The sequence below is a fragment of the Euleptes europaea genome, chromosome 16 (assembly GCF_029931775.1).
Source record: "Euleptes europaea isolate rEulEur1 chromosome 16, rEulEur1.hap1, whole genome shotgun sequence".
Classification (NCBI taxonomy): Eukaryota; Metazoa; Chordata; class Lepidosauria; order Squamata; family Sphaerodactylidae; genus Euleptes; species Euleptes europaea.
The window spans coordinates 36,138,400-36,156,140 of NC_079327.1; the positions used below are offsets into that span (position 1 = coordinate 36,138,400).

The 17,741-nt window shown below is 42.0% G+C and overlaps 1 protein-coding gene across 1 annotated transcript; it reads left to right on the forward strand.

Moving 5' to 3' along the window:
• The first annotated feature begins 2,517 nt into the window (after positions 1-2,517).
• On the forward strand, positions 2,518-15,581 carry LOC130488236 (regucalcin-like). Its single transcript, XM_056861869.1, has 7 exons — positions 2,518-2,534; positions 2,615-2,780; positions 5,696-5,878; positions 8,136-8,351; positions 10,401-10,532; positions 13,494-13,648; positions 15,448-15,581. The coding sequence occupies exons 2-7, from the start codon at positions 2,618-2,620 to the stop codon at positions 15,496-15,498; spliced, it is 900 nt and encodes a 299-aa protein (XP_056717847.1). The 5' UTR covers positions 2,518-2,534; positions 2,615-2,617; the 3' UTR covers positions 15,499-15,581.
• Positions 15,582-17,741: the final 2,160 nt, after the last annotated feature.

The following is a 17,741-nucleotide window of genomic DNA, read 5'->3' on the forward strand; positions in this document are numbered from 1 at the left end:
GGGCCAGAGTCCAGTAGCGCCTTAAAGACTAACAAAAATATTTTCTGGCAGGGCGTGAGCTTTCATGAGCCACAGCTCACTTCTTCAGATACAGCTAGAATGTGAATCCATCTGTCTTTAAGTATAGTGTAGAAGTACGCTCCTATACTTAAAGACAGATGTAGAAAAGGGCCAGAGTCCAGTAGCACCTTAAAGACTAACAAGAATATTTTCTGGCAGGGCGTGAGCTTTCGTGAGCCACAGCTCACTTCTTCAGATACAGCTAGAATGTGAATCCATCTGTCTTTATAGTATAGTATAGTCTAATATAGAAGTCTAGTATAGAAGTACTCTCCTATACTTAAAGACAGATGTAGAAAAGGTCAAGAGTCCAGTAGCGCCTTAAAAGACTAATAAAAATATTTTCTGGCAGGGTAGGAGCTTTCGTGAGCCACAGCTGACTTCTTCAGATACAGCTAGAAAGTGAATCCATCTGTCTTTAAGTATAGTGTAGAAGTATAGTATAGAAGTACTCTCCTATACTTAAAGACAGATGTAGAAAAGGGCCAGAGTCCAGTAGCGCCTTAAAGACTAACAAGAATATTTTCTGGCAGGGCGTGAGCTTTCGTGAGCCACAGCTCACTTCTTCAGATACAGCTTGAATGTGAATCCATCTGTCTTTAAGTAGAGGAGAGTGAATTCAGTAGAGGAAATAAGTTGTTGTTGTTGTTGTTAATGTTGCTATTCTTCAAGTAGCAATCCTGAACAGGTCTACTAGGGACAACTTGACTGTATTCTGTACGGTTTACTCCTGCGACTGTTGTACTGTCTATTCGGTGTAAAAGTATAGAACAGTCTGCTTCTGTGTTATGCATGGTTCCTACGCTGCTTTCAGGAGCCAGATCCCACTGGCAGATGCATGCATTTGTATGTGTGTGTGTCTTCTTAGAAAATTAGGACAAACCTGAATTGTGTACACAAGCTGTAAGAAGGGGCAATTCCTTTCTGTTGTGAGTGAACCAGTCCCTATTGAGTCAAAGGCCATTTATGCACGGGAGGTTTTGCCTTGGATTTGCAGATCTCTAGATGCACATTTCCCCCATCCAAATTCTCAAAACTACATGGGGGCTTAGTTTTGGGTTTTGAGAATATGGATGGGGGAAATGTGCATCCAGAGAGAGGCAAATCCAAGGCAAAACCTCCCGTGCGTAAATGGCCAAAGTCTTGATAGAATCAAATTTGTCATTTAAAAGTTTCTGTACCAAAAAAGTTCTTCACAGTATAACTTCCCTTTTAGCTATATATTTGACCACTGTTTAATTGTATGTTCTAGCACCATTGCTAAGAGCTAAAACCACACTATTGCATTCCCCCTCCCCATTCATGCTGGAATGCTAAACAAGGACTTTGAAGTTTGTCCTACTTTACTAAAAAAGATCGCAGTCAGCAGGAATGTGGCAATTTTGACTGTGAAGATAATACTTTTCATTAAAGATTAGCAATACAGCTGCTTTAAAGTTGCTGAAATGAAAAAAGAGTAATTACGCTAGTAGAGTCAGGAAGGTTTGTCATGACATTTGAGAAACAGATTTTGTCACGAGCTTTGAGGAGCTGTAGTCTGGAAATCTCAGCTGTTCAACAGATCGTCTCCATCCAGAATTTCTGATCTATTTCGTCAATTGGTACTGGATTTTGTAAGGCACTTTTAACACCAACTGTTGGTCTTTTAATTGCTAGGGTCATGCATTTATATATAATTACTGAACCGTACCTGAAATAAGGAAATACCTTCCTCAGGACACATTCCTGCCAACGCTAAATTCCTTCTGCTCTTTTATTGTTTTACGGGTATGGTTTTAGAGTGATTTGTCTTGGGTCTCATTTGTTTAAATGTACTGATATTTTAAGTATCTGTGCTTAATTTTTTTGTGAGCTGCCATTGGTGTTCTTTCGAATGGAAAGGTGGGCACAGATTTCTAAAACAGAATGCAAGAGATTTAACTGTTGCACTCAGCAGGGTGGATTTGATTGAAATCAAATCAATTTAAATCATGATTTAAATCACTAGTCAGTAAGGCTATATTTAAATCATGGATGTTGCTGACAGTGGTGAAGCAGCAGCATATGTATATTTTTCTTTCATATGTCAGGTTTTGTTTTAGCACGAATGGCTGAACCAGTTGAGGAAGTGATGATGAAATACTGGCGCCTTGCACCTACCAAACGGTCGGGTGTAACTTGGGAACTTGCATTCTTTCCTAACATAAATGAAGAATGCAAGGATTACCTTTGCTGCATCAGACTGCAGAACTATCTAGTAAAGTGCTCTGCCCCAAACATGGATTCTAGGAAGATGCTTCTGGCAAGTTCTCAGAGAAAGGACATTCTGTGTGACAGATGCACTTCTAAAATCACAAAATGCCTTTGCCACTGACTAGAATTCACAATTTTCTGGTTCATAGTTGCTTGTAGATAGTTCCACTGAAATCCTCGAGGCTTACTTCTAAGTAAGTATGTTGAGACTGGAATGTTCATTTGTTGATATTTGGTTTCAGGTCAGCTGAATTTGCACAGACATCCCCCCCCCCCCATATTCTTCCTGTTCTTTACCTGCCTTTGCTGCTTTTCTCCATAGGCAATGTCATCTGTAAAAGTTGAGCTTGCGGTGAAAGAGTACTGCAAGCTTGGAGAGTCACCTTTATGGGAGGAAAAGGAAAATTCCCTCCTCTTTGTGGATGTAATTGGCAAAAGGGTCTTCCGATGGAATTCTCTTACAAAGGAAGTGCGAAGTATTCCCGTGGGTAAGAGAGAGTTTTCAAAAAGCTGTACTGGTTTTGCTTTTAGTCATAATAAAATATTTGTTTTTGAGTAATCGTAAAACTTAGGTGATCAAAAGTAGCATCGTGTGCCTTTAGGAACTCGTTGGGAGGAAATCATTGCAGAGACTGTGGTAGCTTCTGAGCTTTTCCCTGTGCATGCAGCATTTAGGGCTGTTCCCTGCAATAAAAGCACTTTATGTTAAGAAAGTATAGACACTGCATAATAGATTAGAATGTTTCAGGAGGGCAGCTGTGTTAGTCTGCAGTGGAAGAGCAAAATTTGAATCCAGTACCGCTTTAAGACCAACAAGATTTCCAGGAAATAAGCTTTCAAGAGTCGAAGCCCTATTCATCAGATACAAATAGGAATACGAGGTTAGAATATAGAGACATATGTGCCATGTACTTTTAGAAAGCTTTTGAAGTGGCTGACACAGAATCATTAATAACAAAAATAAAACAAACTTGAAAATTAATCTTGCCGCTGGTTAGCAGTAAAAATAACAATATGTTCTCTCTGTTGTGGCCCCACCTTGTGGATTTATGTATTTATTTAATTCATTTCTAGTCTACTCTGCCTTGTATTTGCATTGCATCTGCACTCTGTATCATGACTAATATGTTGTTCTTGTTCAGATTTCTGTAATTCAGGCATACTGCTTATTAGATGACTCATCATAGTGATTGTATCAACTTTCACTGTTTAATGAGCTTGGAGTCTGTGAGAAAGGTAGACTATTAATATAGTAAATAAATACATATGTCAGATTTAAAACCAACATAGTGAATAATAGCAATAAATAAAAACTGAAATATCATCTCAAAGCCACAACTAAGACATTTAATAACCCAGTGACAAGCCAAAATGCACATTATTTAGAATAAACAGAAGTACTCTAAAGATTGAAAGCCATTTAATCTAAAGATTGAAAGCCACAATCAATCTATTTTCTTCAACACATTTTTCAAGTTGGGTGCCAGTCAGTGACTTTGTCCAGGATAGGGTGCTTATTCTAGATCATGCCTGGTGAAAAGCACTGATCCATATACATCCTTGGAACATACAGCTATAGTATATAAGTACATCCTTACAATTGGTAAGAATACATTTTACAGAAAAAGCAACCAAAGGTCTTGTGAGATCTTGAAGACTTAACAACTTGATTGTGAGGATGGTGTCCAGAAAGTGTATCTGCTGGATGGATTGGCCCTTGTTCAGGTGGTTATTGGAGTAAAAGTAGTTGAAATCCTTATGGATTCTCTCAAGGACCTCCTTCCTACGAGTTCACCTGATGAAAATATGATCAGTGTATCTTGGTGCTAGGGATAGAATATGGGGAAGCATTGTTCTGAATTGGCCATATATAGGTTACTGTGGAGGCATGGGGTATTGTTGATCTCAAGATACAGACTTTCAGGTTGGAAACCTGTCTTTCATTACTAAATCAGGATTTCCTGACGGGACTGTCAACCACTCTCAAAGTTATCCCTCAACCTCTTCTTTTAATTGGCCATATTATTTGAGGGGTTCTTGATACTCCTTGGTGGTTGTTTCTGTATTATCTATCGGGCAGTTTTCTAAACAATATGTCTTTGCAGGATTAGGAGTTGGGGTCAGCAAACATTCATGTCAGTGTTAGAGAAGTATTCAGGTTATAACAGAAGATAAAAGGAGTTTGAAGTCAGATATGTATTTGGACTTACATATGTATAAGGACTTTATAATTTTCTATACCATTTGTCTGCACAAGGCCCTCAACATGGCATATATTAACAATTGTGAAACTTTTTGAAAAAGGCATAGGACCACAGATATTTCAAAAACCCAACCATAAAGCCCCCACACCCTACACACATTTATAGAGGATAAAAAGAAACTATTTGCCAAGTACTGATGAAGTAGGAACATTTTAAAAACAATTCACTACTGCTATCTTCTGAGTCTCTATAGAAGGAACACAACACTGATGCCACAACTGAGCACTGGGTTTTGGGTGGTTCTAAGTCTTGTTTGACCAGGGAACCCTCAGCAGAGAGGCTCATATGGAAAGAGGTGTTTCCTAAATTGTGTGGTGTTCATACTGTGTAGGTCTGTAAAATTGTAACTGGCAGTGTGAATTCATCCTGGCAGAAGCTGCATTGGTAGCTCGTGTAGATGACCAAAATTGGTCCAAAATGAGATGTGCATCATCAACAGGTGGTGGCATTTTGATCTCCCTTAATTTCAAACTGTCTCGAAGGGCATCTGTACATAGAGCATACTGTTGAGAGCCAGTGTGACATTGTACAGAGAACATTGGACCTGTCCCTGGTGAGATTAGCTAAAACCACAAAGAAGTCTTATGACGTTATAAAGACTAGCAAACATATTTTCATGAACATGTGCCTGAGTCTGTTCCATCAGAGGGGTGTGTGTGTGTGTGTGTAATACATATGCATACCTAAGTACATCTAGGTTGGGGAGGGCAATTTTTATTATAAAGTGATGCTAGAAGGTCCAGGAATACAAGAGAGCAGTGTGTGATGTTCCTAGTACTCAAATGAGAACAAGACCCAAGAAAAAGCTAGATTTGTCCAAGCTGGTGAGGAATATGTTAATTACAGACTTTAAGCCATTTGTCAAATGCTGTATGTATGTACACATACAAGCACTGTACTTTATCTTTTGTTGATTTTACTATTTTATTGTGTTTATATCCTACCGTACTTCTTTTATGGAACACAAGGTGGCTTACGTAAGATTCCCAGGAGGTCTTCCATGCAGGCACTGACCAGACCTAGACCTAAGTATACACCATCTTTCAACAAAAGGTTCTCAAAACAGTATGCAAGCACTTACTCTACTGCTGTTGGTTTTTTTCTTCATACAACCTCTCATCCCCCAACCTTGTTTCCAGATGATCTAGTGAGCATAGTGGCTCTTCGCAAATGTGGTGGTTACATTATTACCCAAGGAACCCAGTTTGCTTCTCTGAACTGGGAAAACGAGTCTGTAACCATCATTAATCACGTCGACAAGGATAAACCCAATAATCGATTCAACGATGGAAAGGTGGATCCTGCAGGAAGACTGTTTGCAGGTTGGTTGATCATCATTTACATTCTTAAGCAGCTTCAGTTTATTTAAAGAGTCAGGATATTTTGTCCCTCTTGTAATTAACGATGGGCAAAAACGCATGGTTGCTTTAGCCTCCTTTATTCCGTTTCAGCCAGGATTCAGCCAGGATCGAACGCACGTTCGGCGAAACGCATGCGTTCGATCCTGGCTGAATCCTGGCTGAAACAGGGAATAAAGGAAGCTGAAGCAACCATGCGTTTTCGCCCCATGTGGCTAGTTCCATTGCTTTGCACTTGTTTCTTGAACAGTAATCTGTCATAGATGCATGGCAGACCTCGCTTAAAACTAAAGAAAGTTTGAGAAACAGCCTTGAGGTATAGCATGGAGATTTGCTACACAAACAGACAGGTTTTGTTTTTGTTTTTTTAAACCTTACCAGAGGCGTAAGTAAATACCTCAAGGTCCTGGCCTTCATAAATACCACCAGTAGTTCATTAACCCAGTCCACACATGCTTGCAGTGTGCATGTATCATTGCATATGCAAATCTTTGTGGGTGCACAATCCAAAGAGGTGTCCAACTGCACTGTTTATGTTTTGAGGGGAAAGATCTGGAGTCAGACCCCATGTCATTACACATGATTCAGGCTTCAGGCTTGGCTACACTGACCCATCTACTAGCAGTTAAGCTTTGACCCTGCTTCAACATGGGTCGTTTATGCATGGGAGCTTTACGTGGGGTTCCATGATCGCTTGACCCACTCTTTTCTCTTGCAAATTCCAAAAGTGCTATTCACCACTAAGTTAAAATCTGGAAGCGCCCCTTGAAACACTGCTTTGCAATTGGCTGTAGTGCTTACTGTGAGAGAAACGCCCAGGTCCCCCCACCCCTGTGGAAACTCAAGTGCTGCGTTAAAAAGCATTTAAAAAACAAAATGGAGGTCTCTAAAAGGAACCGGGGGGGGGGGGAACCAAAGTCTCGTTTTTGAAATCCTTTCTTCTGCTCAGAAAGAACTCAGAGAAAGCAGGAAGCATTTTGAGTCCCAGGCCCTTGACACGCTGCTTTGTAATTGGCTGTGGTGCTTACTGGGAGAAAAATGTCACTGCCCCAAAGCTTCTATATCCCATGCTTTGGCTTATCCATGGGGATTTCACCCAGGCTGATCTCAGGGGAGATCAAAGAATCAGGTTAAAACAGCAACGGGAAGCCCCCTGGGATTTGCAAGGGCTGGGTGTGAGGTCATCTCTAATGGATGGAAAACTCATGCATAACTCCAAGGAATAACCGAGTCAGGCTGAGGGTGAACGTGAGTGAAAGTACCCATGCATAAATGACCAAGGATCCCCACAAGCTCAGATAACAATCCTAAGCAGGTTTATTCAGTGTGGCTTACTCCCAGGAAAATGTATTAGGATTGTGCTATCAGTTCTGAATGTGATTGTGTTTAAAAACACACACAAAAAAACCCCTCTTCCAGGCCCTTTTTGTGCATGCTGTTAAATTTGTTGGGACAAAGTTATTATTACCAGTCTTAAAATGATCAAATATCTATTTTCACTGGGGTAGTTTTTTCATTTTAAAGCTAATTACTGGTTAACTCTTTTAAAGCCCATTTATCTCCCAGGTCTGTTTCCAATAGGACTTAAAATATCTCAGAAAATAAGAACTGTCACGGTTTGTTTTATTATTTCTTTTTATTGGCACCTACAGGTTTGTGTAATAGTATTTATTACATAGTGTTTTTATCATTCTATATACTGCTTCGTTTTCATGAACAAATGTAACTGGAGAGCTTTGAGTAGGTTCTGATGACACTACTGTATGGATTTTTGTTTTTGTTTTTTGGCAGTGGCAGGGTGGCAAAGGGATGTCTGGATGTCTTTCTTGGACCCTGAAAGTTCTGTGGTCCAAACTTGCATCTGGCCAATCCAACTCTATGAAGATTAAGGCTTGGATCTACCTGAGCTTTTCTGTGGGCGTAAGAATTTCCACCCATGGAGCATGACTTTCTCATTGTCCCCTTCTGCTGCGGTCCAAAATGCTGGGTGTCTTTGGCTGCAGTGGAAGAGAGGATGCAAGAAAGTCATGCACCAAGGGCAGAAATTGTCTTTCCCGCAGAAAAGCTTTAGTGAGTCCAAGCCTAATTATTTACACTTTCCTCCTAGGTTAGGGAAAAGGCATATTGGAGCCTGTCCTTTGTTAAGGAGGCCATGTCCAACATTATCATGCTATTAATTTTGCTCTCTGCTTACTAAATGTGCAATATTTGATTCTTCTAGGAACAATGGGCAATGAAGTAGCCCCTGCAGTGCTGGAGCTGAAACAAGGTTCTCTCTTCACCTTGTTTCCTGACCACTCTGTAGTGAAAAACTTTGACTGCGTGGACATCTCCAATGGTTTGGATTGGTCGCTGGATAACAGAACATTCTTTTACATCGATAGTCTCTCATACTCTGTGGACGCCTTTGACTATGACCTGCCAACAGGAGAGATCTGTATGGTTGCTTTTCTTATTTTGAGATCCATAAAATGTTCAACCGCTTTTCTATCAAACACCATACCTATTTATGAATATTTTCCCCATTATACTTGTAGATTAAACATAATTATTGAAATAATTAGGCTGCTTTTAAACTGTTCCATCTGAATATTAAAGACACGGGCACATTTATTATGTAAAAAAGTAATAGGCATGCTTCTCTTTTATCACAGAAAAGGGCAATTAAAAGTAGGAAAGATTAATGTATATACTTTAGTTAAAGAAGAGCAGTTGCTTCTGAATAGTAATTTATTTTATACTTTTAGACCAACTTTCCTCCTTGGTGCCCACAGCTGCATACCTAGGATTCCCAGCCAGTATTCCATCCACACATCAGATCCAGATCTGCCTAACAACAGCAAAGTTGTTGCATCCCACATCTTTTACTGCAGAAAGGATGCCTGTCTTTAGGGAGTAATTTTCACTGCTGCTGCTTCCAGAGTGTGGTGTGTGGTTTGTGGTGAATGATGGGAAACTGCAGCAGAGGAAAACTGGAGAAATCCCTTCATGGGATTGCAATGAACTTGATGGCATAGGGGGAAAGCGAGGTTTACGCTGCATCAAGGAACTGTTTTCTGCTGTATTCAAGTATGTGACACAGTTAAAGGAAGTAATCTAGGATTGATCTAAAGATACGTATCTGGCTTTGCCAATAGAAAATATGTCATATTTCAGATCCTGGTAGTTGCATGTTCTGGAGAGTACTTTATTATTGAAAAAGCCATGGTTTTAAAACTGCGAAAAGCTGTTGTTCTGTTGTGTCCTGTCCACAGATAGGTTTGTGTTAGCAATAGCAAGAAGCAGGATGAAACGCTTTCCTTATGTTTTGCATGGTATCTTCAGATGCAGTAAAGCTGAAGTTAATATCTACAGATTGTCATGCTAATATTGGAGATATGCAATACCACGGTCCTTTGAAGTTGGCTTAAATTGTGTTTTGATAACAAAGGACCATGCGTCTTATCTGTGTTTGGTCTTCCAGCTAGCTAGTCCAGTTTGTTTTGCTAGCCTAGCATAAACTCCTATTGCTTGTGTCTACTTAACATGTAATCTTTGGCCTGGATTTGCAATTGGCAGTATGGCTAGTAATCCCTCAATCTGCTATCCTTTTCTGTTGTAAGGTCACCTTGAATAAAATCATTGTTCTTTAAGACTTGAGTTTTGCAAATTAAAATCTTTGTTTTTGCCAAGGAGACTTGTGTGCTTTCTCCCTAGATGAAGAGTGGCCAGTTCTGACATCCACTCCTGTACATATTTTGTTTTGGATCCTATGAACAAGTTCTGTGTGGATCTCTGCCATAAAGCATGCTTCCTCTTGCATTAGTACGTTTGTTTGTGCGAGGGCTCAGTGAAAGTCCTTGATCTTGTGCCAGTGGTTGTGCTAGAACTAGATAATGTGTTCTCCACAGAAGAGACTAGCATGCTGAAAGTTGTTCATAGGATCCAAACCCAGGTGTTCAGATGTAAGGGCAGCTATTCCCAAACAGGTTGTCAGCCAATTAATCTTATGCTCACAGATAAACCAATTAATTAAATGTAGAATACATGGAAAATGAAGAGGATACTATTCAGTAATAAGTATTTATGAAATACTATTTATGTATATACTAAAGACTATTCATAAACATTTAGTTGAAGAGGGCCAAATTTCTCAATATTGAATTGGGCTGATTTTTTACAGAGAAAGAAATTTACAACTCAGTACTCCAGTTTGATGATAGGAGTTTCTTGCATGACATAATTTAAGAGTATTTGCCATAGTTCGCAGGAATGCCAGTTCCATATTGTGCTTCCACGCTATTCCAGCTCCTTCTGCTGAGTAAATCTTTTGGCTGGGTGCGGTCCCCCACACTTTCCCTTCGCAATGTAGCAACATGGTTGCCCAACACCAGCATCTGGGAAAACCCTTCTTTGCCCTTCCAAAGTGTTTGATTCAGGAAAACTGCTGACTTATGAAGTAACTGATATGATTTATTCCCTAAAGCCTGTCATTTTCTCTCTACAGCCAACCGCAGAAGTATATATAAGATGAAAAAAGAAGACAAAATCCCAGATGGGATGAGTATTGATACAGAAGGGAAACTCTGGGTTTGCTGCTACAATGGAGGACGAGTGATCCGTATAGATCCTGAAACAGGTAAGCAGTTGCAAAAGAAAAGGCAGCAAGGAAAATCTTCAGTAAAGAATGCGAGAGACAGTTGGCTCCTGTTCCCTATCAGATCTATTTAATACCCTAGTGCTAAACTCATGCAGTACAACCCAGAATGTTAAATTCATTGAGAATATTTCCATTGACAAATCTGTACACTGCTGTTGAATTTTTTTGTTGCAGTGAGTGCCATATATTTATTGTATGCATCCTGTCAAAAAAGTGGCAATATCATCATCATCTAAGATGTTTGACACAGCCGCAGGGTTCTCTCCTTGTGCCAAACCACACATTGTGATTTTTTTCATGTGTAGTTTCTGGGTTCTCCCAATCTGACTTTGATTCAGACAGGCTACACATCAGGTACAAAGGAACTGACTCCCCAAGTGGGAGGGATGTGTGATTTGTACTGTATCGCAGCACAACAGGAGAAGGGACTTCACATGTACTGAAGGGCTACACATGCACCCCTCCCAGTGGGAAAAATAAATCCCCCCCCAGGGCCCTTCTCACTTGGGAAAATGGTGCTGGGAGAAAACTGAAGCCCCTTCTCCACCTGTGCTGTAGACCTGATCTGAATCAGGGCCCCGCACAATTGGGAAATAAGTTCCCTCATAACTGATGTGAGATTGTCTGAGTCAAAGTTAGGTTTAGGGTGAACCCAAATGTAACAAGAAAAATCGTAAAATTTGTTTGACCCTCTAGTGAAGGACGCACACACAGATAGACATGGGGCAGATGATGTAGAGAGAGCTCGGTAAGCTTTAGTTTCATGTAGGAGAAGAGAAAATGAGAGCAAAATCAGCCTTTTCTAACGCATTTATGTATGCTGTGGCATCACAAACTCATGCATTGTTATCAGTTTGCATATCAAAATTACTTATATGAACTTGCAAGAAACAGTTCAGAGAATACTGATTTGTAAATAGTGTTGATTGATTAGCATACTCTTGAACAAGAGCATCCCATGTTGGCCAAATAATGTTTCAATTAAAACACAGACTAAAAGTTGAAAGAAGCATTTTTCATAACAGTCCTAATTATGATAAAAATTAATCAACCAAAATAACCAAGCTAAAAACAACAGCAGGAAACATAAAGTGGTAGAGCAAGACAATTTTAATAATTGCTGCATAAAAACAGTGCTAGAGGGAGCAGATTAAGACCTAAGCATGTGCAGTCAGTTAAATAGTCACAGTATATAGACAAATTCAAATACCTTTATTGGCATAACATATTCTAAAGGAATATACAAAAGCTGAAATTAAAATTTGAATGTTAAAAGCTAGTTTAAATACAGTTTATTCTTTAGTGTTGAGATCCTCTTTCTGACTGAGTTTCCATTGGTTGATTGTGTCATCAGGAATTTCGCCACGCTTTCTGTAATTTCTGGGTCCCAATCAGCTAATAGTTTCTGAAGTGTTTTCCTGTTGTTGAAGTAGGAATTTGGAATTAAAGGTTTTATTAAGTTGTCTCTTGAAGTGTCATACAGATGGCATTCCAGGAGTATGTGGGACAGGGAATCAAAGCATCCAGCCCCACATCTACAGACTCTATCTGCATAGGGTATTTTTAAGAATCTGCCACAAAGAATCGCCGAGGGCAATGTGTTGGTTCTGGCTTGCATAAAAGCTTTCCTGAGCTTAGGATTGTCAAAATGTTCCAGGTATTTTGGACCAAGGTTTGGTGGGATTCCAAAATGTTGAGGTGAACAAATTGGAGGAGTTAGAGGGAATTTGCTCTGAAGTTTGTGGTCAGTTAATCTTTGTTTTATTTGGTTTAGGGTGTATCTCTCTCCAGCAAGGGATAGGGAATCCAAGTCAATGCCTAGCTGGGCAATTTTCTTTTTTATCTTGAATGACCAGTCAGGACGATCAGCCCAGCGGGTATCTTCCAGTAGATAGACTAGGACCTGGGAGGGACAAGTACAAATCCGTACTATGACATGACCTTAATTGGTTATTTTTGGGCCAGTCTCTCTCAATCTATCTCATTAGGTGGTTGTGAGGGTAAAATGCGAGGGGACAGCTGTGTACATTGTCATGTATGCTACAATGTGCTCTTTGGGGCAAGGGCAGGATAAAAATCAAATAACCACAAGATGATCATTAAAAGAAAAACCAACAAACACCCCTAAAAGCAGATGGAAGTGAAAGGTCTTTGGCTGGTAAATGCAAGCAGTGAAGCTTCCAGGTGAACATCACAGAAAGAGAGCTCATAAATTAGCATTACCACAGAGAAAGCCCTATTTCTAGGTACCACTCATCTCCCCTGTATAGGTGGGGTACCAGTGAACAGCCACTGAGGAAGACTTCCTGTTTTCTTTTTAGAAAGTAAGACTGGAAACATCTGGCTTTAGGTCAGGAGGTCATAGGCCTTTAATACCAAATATAATATGTGGCAAAGGGAAAGGAATCTAGATCCACACTCCACACATCATCTTTCGCCTCCAGCGGTTATCTCCAACATTAGAGAGTCAATGAAATGTGCATGTATTGTATGCGGAAAACATACTGAAACAATTCTCACACCACATAGGATTTCTTTGTGCTAAAGCTGTGTGGAATGTCCTTGTGCAATTGCCCAAGAGACCATATATATTTTAAGAAAGTTGTATTACGTGCCTCCTGTGATGTCTCTCCCACCCTTCCTGTGCTCTTTTGAGAACTTTTTTCAGGTTTCAATCTGTGGAAATCTTTCTGCAACATTGGATAAGATGTTCTCCTTGTTAGTTTAGCTCTGTCTTTCGAAAAGGAATAATTGGTTATGTTCTTGTATTTGAGACTGTCCCCCACTGCAGCAAGACGTCTGGTTCCATTATGGTGGCGTCGTGTAGAACATGGCTAGTGCTGAATTGGGGGTGTTGTGGGACTGGGCTGCAGATGCTAAACCGGGCACACTTCAAGTGATCAGTTAAGCCCTAAAAAGAAAAAAAATGTGTTTTAATAGGAATACGGATGCAGACTGTGAAGTTGCCTGTTAGTCAAACTACTTCCTGCTGTTTTGGTGGGCCTGATTATTCAGAATTGTACGTCACTTCTGCTTCCCAAGGAATGGATGAGGCTGCGTGGTCACAGGAGCCGCAGGCTGGCAGCGTTTTCAAGGTAATTTGATAGTTTTAGCACATTTAAGAGGATGGGAAAAGTTGTCTGGGGCCACGTATATCTTATTTTTTCACTTTTGTGAAATATGTTCGGTTTTCATTTTACAATGTATGACTTGGATCCTGTGCTGTGCGAACGGCATTGCCATGACCCTGGAAACTCTGACCTTTCGGGTTGATGGACTTCCAGGAACAGTGCGAGGGGTCTGCAGTGGGGGTGGGGAACTGGTGAAAATCACTCCAACCTCTTCCACTGTTTTACATTATAATTCCAGCTGACTGGCTTGATTGCTAAAATCTTGCTTGTAACATTTGTTTTAATGAAAAACACTAATTTTAAAAATGCTATTCTGTCTAACAAGGCCAGCATTCCTACTGAATTTTTGCTTCTTCTGACTATGAAGAGCAAAACAAAATATATTAACTTAGATGCAGCAAACATTTGGGCTTGAACAAATAATTCATTGTCAGTCTTCTGTGCGGTCCCTCATTGGGATTGCGCATATGCAGGCCTGTCAACTGGAGGATTTTCCATAGCTCTACCACTAGGGCGTGCAACATGTCAGCAACACGTCAGCACCATACATCCATTCTCGCCTAGGCAGTCACATATCCCTACGCTACTGGGCCCCTTTCCCTCAGTTCCTTCTTTGCCGCCATTGGAGAAAGACATCTCTACCATTACTTCAGCCTTGTTGTTGTCATCTCATGAAGTTTATTGTTGATTATTCCCTATCCACCCCAGTAAGTGCGGTGGTGCTGGGTTTCCAAGGCCTACATCAGATAGTGAGCGGATGCTACACACATTGGATGTGAGGTGAGCTTTAAAGACCAAGGAGTTTAGAAAGGGTTCAGCGTTGTTTGTATGCCATTCTGGCACTAATGGGGAGGAAAAGGGCACTACAGACACTATCCAGGTGGCTGGTCCTGACTGTCAGGCAGTGCTATGGACTAGCTGGCCTTCCTTGTCCACTAGCCCTGAAGCATGCCGTTGCCGGAGATATGCAGAGCTGCCATGTGGTCGGATTTTAGGTGAGAAAGGAGACTCAGATGGCAAAGGCCATCCTGCACTCCCTCTTCAACGCTTAAGAGAGCTTCGATCCCCTGCCATAATAAGCTTGTTAAAATCCCAAGGGAGGATTGCACAGAAGATCGAAAATCAAAAACAGGCACATTACCTTCCTCCTACTCCTCTGCAAGCTCTCCTCATGCAGTACTGCGAGCGAGAAGCGCCGCTGGCTCAGGAGGAACTGAGAAGAAGGGGCACAGCAGTATCGGGACGTGTGACTGCCTGGATGGGAACGGATGTATGGATAGGGTTGCCATCCTCCAGGTACTAGCTGGAGATCTCCAGCTAGTACAACGGATCTCCAGCCAACAGAGATCAGTTCACCTTTACTACTATTTTTATTATCATGCCATTAAAGGTGCTTGAAACTGATCAGTTTACCTGGAGAAAATGGCCACGTTGGCAATTGGACTCTATGGCATTGAAGTCCCTCCCCTCCCCAAGCCCCGCCCTCCTCAGGCTCTGCCCCAAAAACCTCCTGCCGGTGGCGAAGAGGGACCTGGCAACTCTATGTTCGAAGTCAAAGCGCTGCACCCCTAGAGCTATGGAAAAACCTCCGGTTGGCAGGCCTGCACAGAAGACCTCAATGCACATCAGCTACAAGTAAGTGTTCTATGCCAATAAAGGTTTGAATATGAATATATATACAGGTAAGTGAAACCTGATTTTTCTAGTTAATTACCAAATACCTGGATGACTGTGTGTTGTCTTTCTTGCCCTTTTCAATACAGATAACTGGACTTGGAGTGAAAGGACTCCCACCATGCTCATATGCAGGTTAACAATCAACCTTTAAACAGAAGACCAGCTTCAAGAACAGCGAAGAAAGGAAATGTCAGAGATTTGCCAGTTTGGAAGCCTGTATTTCCTGAGAAGGCTTAAAGTGTAACAGACATGGAGGAAGTAAAGCTAAATATCACACAAATATTTGAGATAGATTTTAATTTGCCAACAGATAGATTATGGCTTTTTCTGTTACTGAAATCATTCCTTTCCTAATAAAGTTATGTTACCATGAGTGTGAGAATGGCTTGAAGAACTGGGTGTTCAAACACTGATCCCCTTCCGAAACACTTGGAAACAGAGCCATTGCTGTCCCTCTAGTAAACAGCTAAATTTTGTTCATTAACAGTGCAATCCTAAGGGGCGCCTGCAATGCTGCGGCCGGCCGTCAGTGTAACTGTGGTGCTGCTAGTGTGCTTCCTGAAGGGGTTGGTTAGTGACTGGCCAGCAGGAAAAAGAGCATGTAACCGCACCAGTGTTCTCAGCAACCGTAGCATCCCAGCCAGGTGCTTTGTTGGGACAGCTGGGCCATGATGCACAGGGCTGGCAGAACCAATCGCAGGCCTGGGGGGGGGGCTAGCCCTGTGCACGTCACAGATGAGGGGCGGGAAAGGGTGTGGCCAGGGATGGAGGCTCTGTGTCCGCATCACCTCCTTAAAGGGACTGAGCCCTACTGTTTGTCACTGGGCAGCTGACAGTGTTAGCGAGGGCCCCAGCAACCCCCCCCCCCTCCTGCAGAGACTGCAAACAGGCCCTTGGCCCATACTGTATGAAGGGTGTCATCACCTAGAGGGGCACAGGGGCACATATGGCACAGGAGGCGCCCTGCCCCCGGATGTCCGATTGGGACAGCTGTCTCTTTTCCATCCTTGAAGAGGGCTGAGTGTCCAACTGTGTTGTCAGGAACCCCTTGTGCTTGCAGGTGGTCTTGGAGGCCCCAATTCATTCTGGCCACGGCAACTTGGAGGCCCCAATTCATTCTGGCCATGGTCAGGCAACCTCGGAACAGGGAGCCACATCCTGGTGCCACTGTAGGTTTCCCCCACAATGTAGCAGTGCTCCAATGTCTCCCAAGTAGCCCGTGGGGAGGCTCTTGGCATTCTAAGACCCCACCAGACCCAGAGGTCCAAGGAGCCCCTTCCCATGTTCTACTAGCCCATTCCTGTCCTTCATACCAGAACATCCCCTCTCTGATTGGCAGGGAAGTGAGTGAAAAAAAGAAGAGTTGGTTTTTATATGCCGACTTTCTCTCTTTTTTTAAAAAAATCTTTTTTTTATTGCATTGGAGGTCATTTTACATCTCCATACCTTTATAATTACAATTTACATTTTCCTTCTTCCAATACAAATTTCCCCCCTTTCCCCCCCTTTCCCTCCCGCCACGGACCAATCCATAATTTCATATTTTCAGCCATGAGCATAGCCTTTTTAGTTTTACTAAAGTCTCTTCGTTGGCTTCTCCACTTTTCACCCATATGCCGACTTTCTCTACCACTTAAGGTAGACTCAAACCGGCTCACAATCACCTTCCTTTCCCCTCCCCACAACAGGCATCCTGTGAGGTAGGTGGGGTTGAGAGAGCTCTAGAAGGGCTGTGATTGGCCTAAGAAAGCTGTAGTTGCCTTTATTTAGAATTGCGCCATTTTTCAATAGGTTTCCCCCCCTATTTTTCACCAAGTAGAGGAGGGAAGATTGGGTGGCCAGGCCATTCCTCCCAGGGAAACGGAATGGTTATTCTCCCTACCCGCCCCCCCCCCCAGCTAGACCATCCAGCAGGGTTTCCGAGGGGGTCATTCCATATTGACGTGTGATGATACGTTGTGGTACTCAGAACGCCATCAAACCCCCACGTTGAAGTTCGGTGTAACAGTGTTCTGACGAGAAACTCCAAATTCCTTGGCTAGGCAGATTGGACCTTCTTGGCGGTTGCCAGGACCTGAATGTTCGCAGTAGCCCCACTGCAAACACCAAGGGTGGGCGGCTGGGAAACGTATCTGTTTACATATCTATTTATGCTCTGATTTCATTTTTGTGACCAGAACCCCTTGAGGAATGCATGGGCGTAGGGAGGGCTCCTTTTTGAACTCCAACCCCATCAATCATTCGTTAGCTAGGCAACCGCTCAGCCAGGCTGAACCAAGGGGTGGGGACACACCAGCAAATTTGAATCTAACATAAGGGACCGCTAGCAACTTCAATTTGCAAGATCTGAACAAGGCTGTCCAAGATAGGACATTTTGGA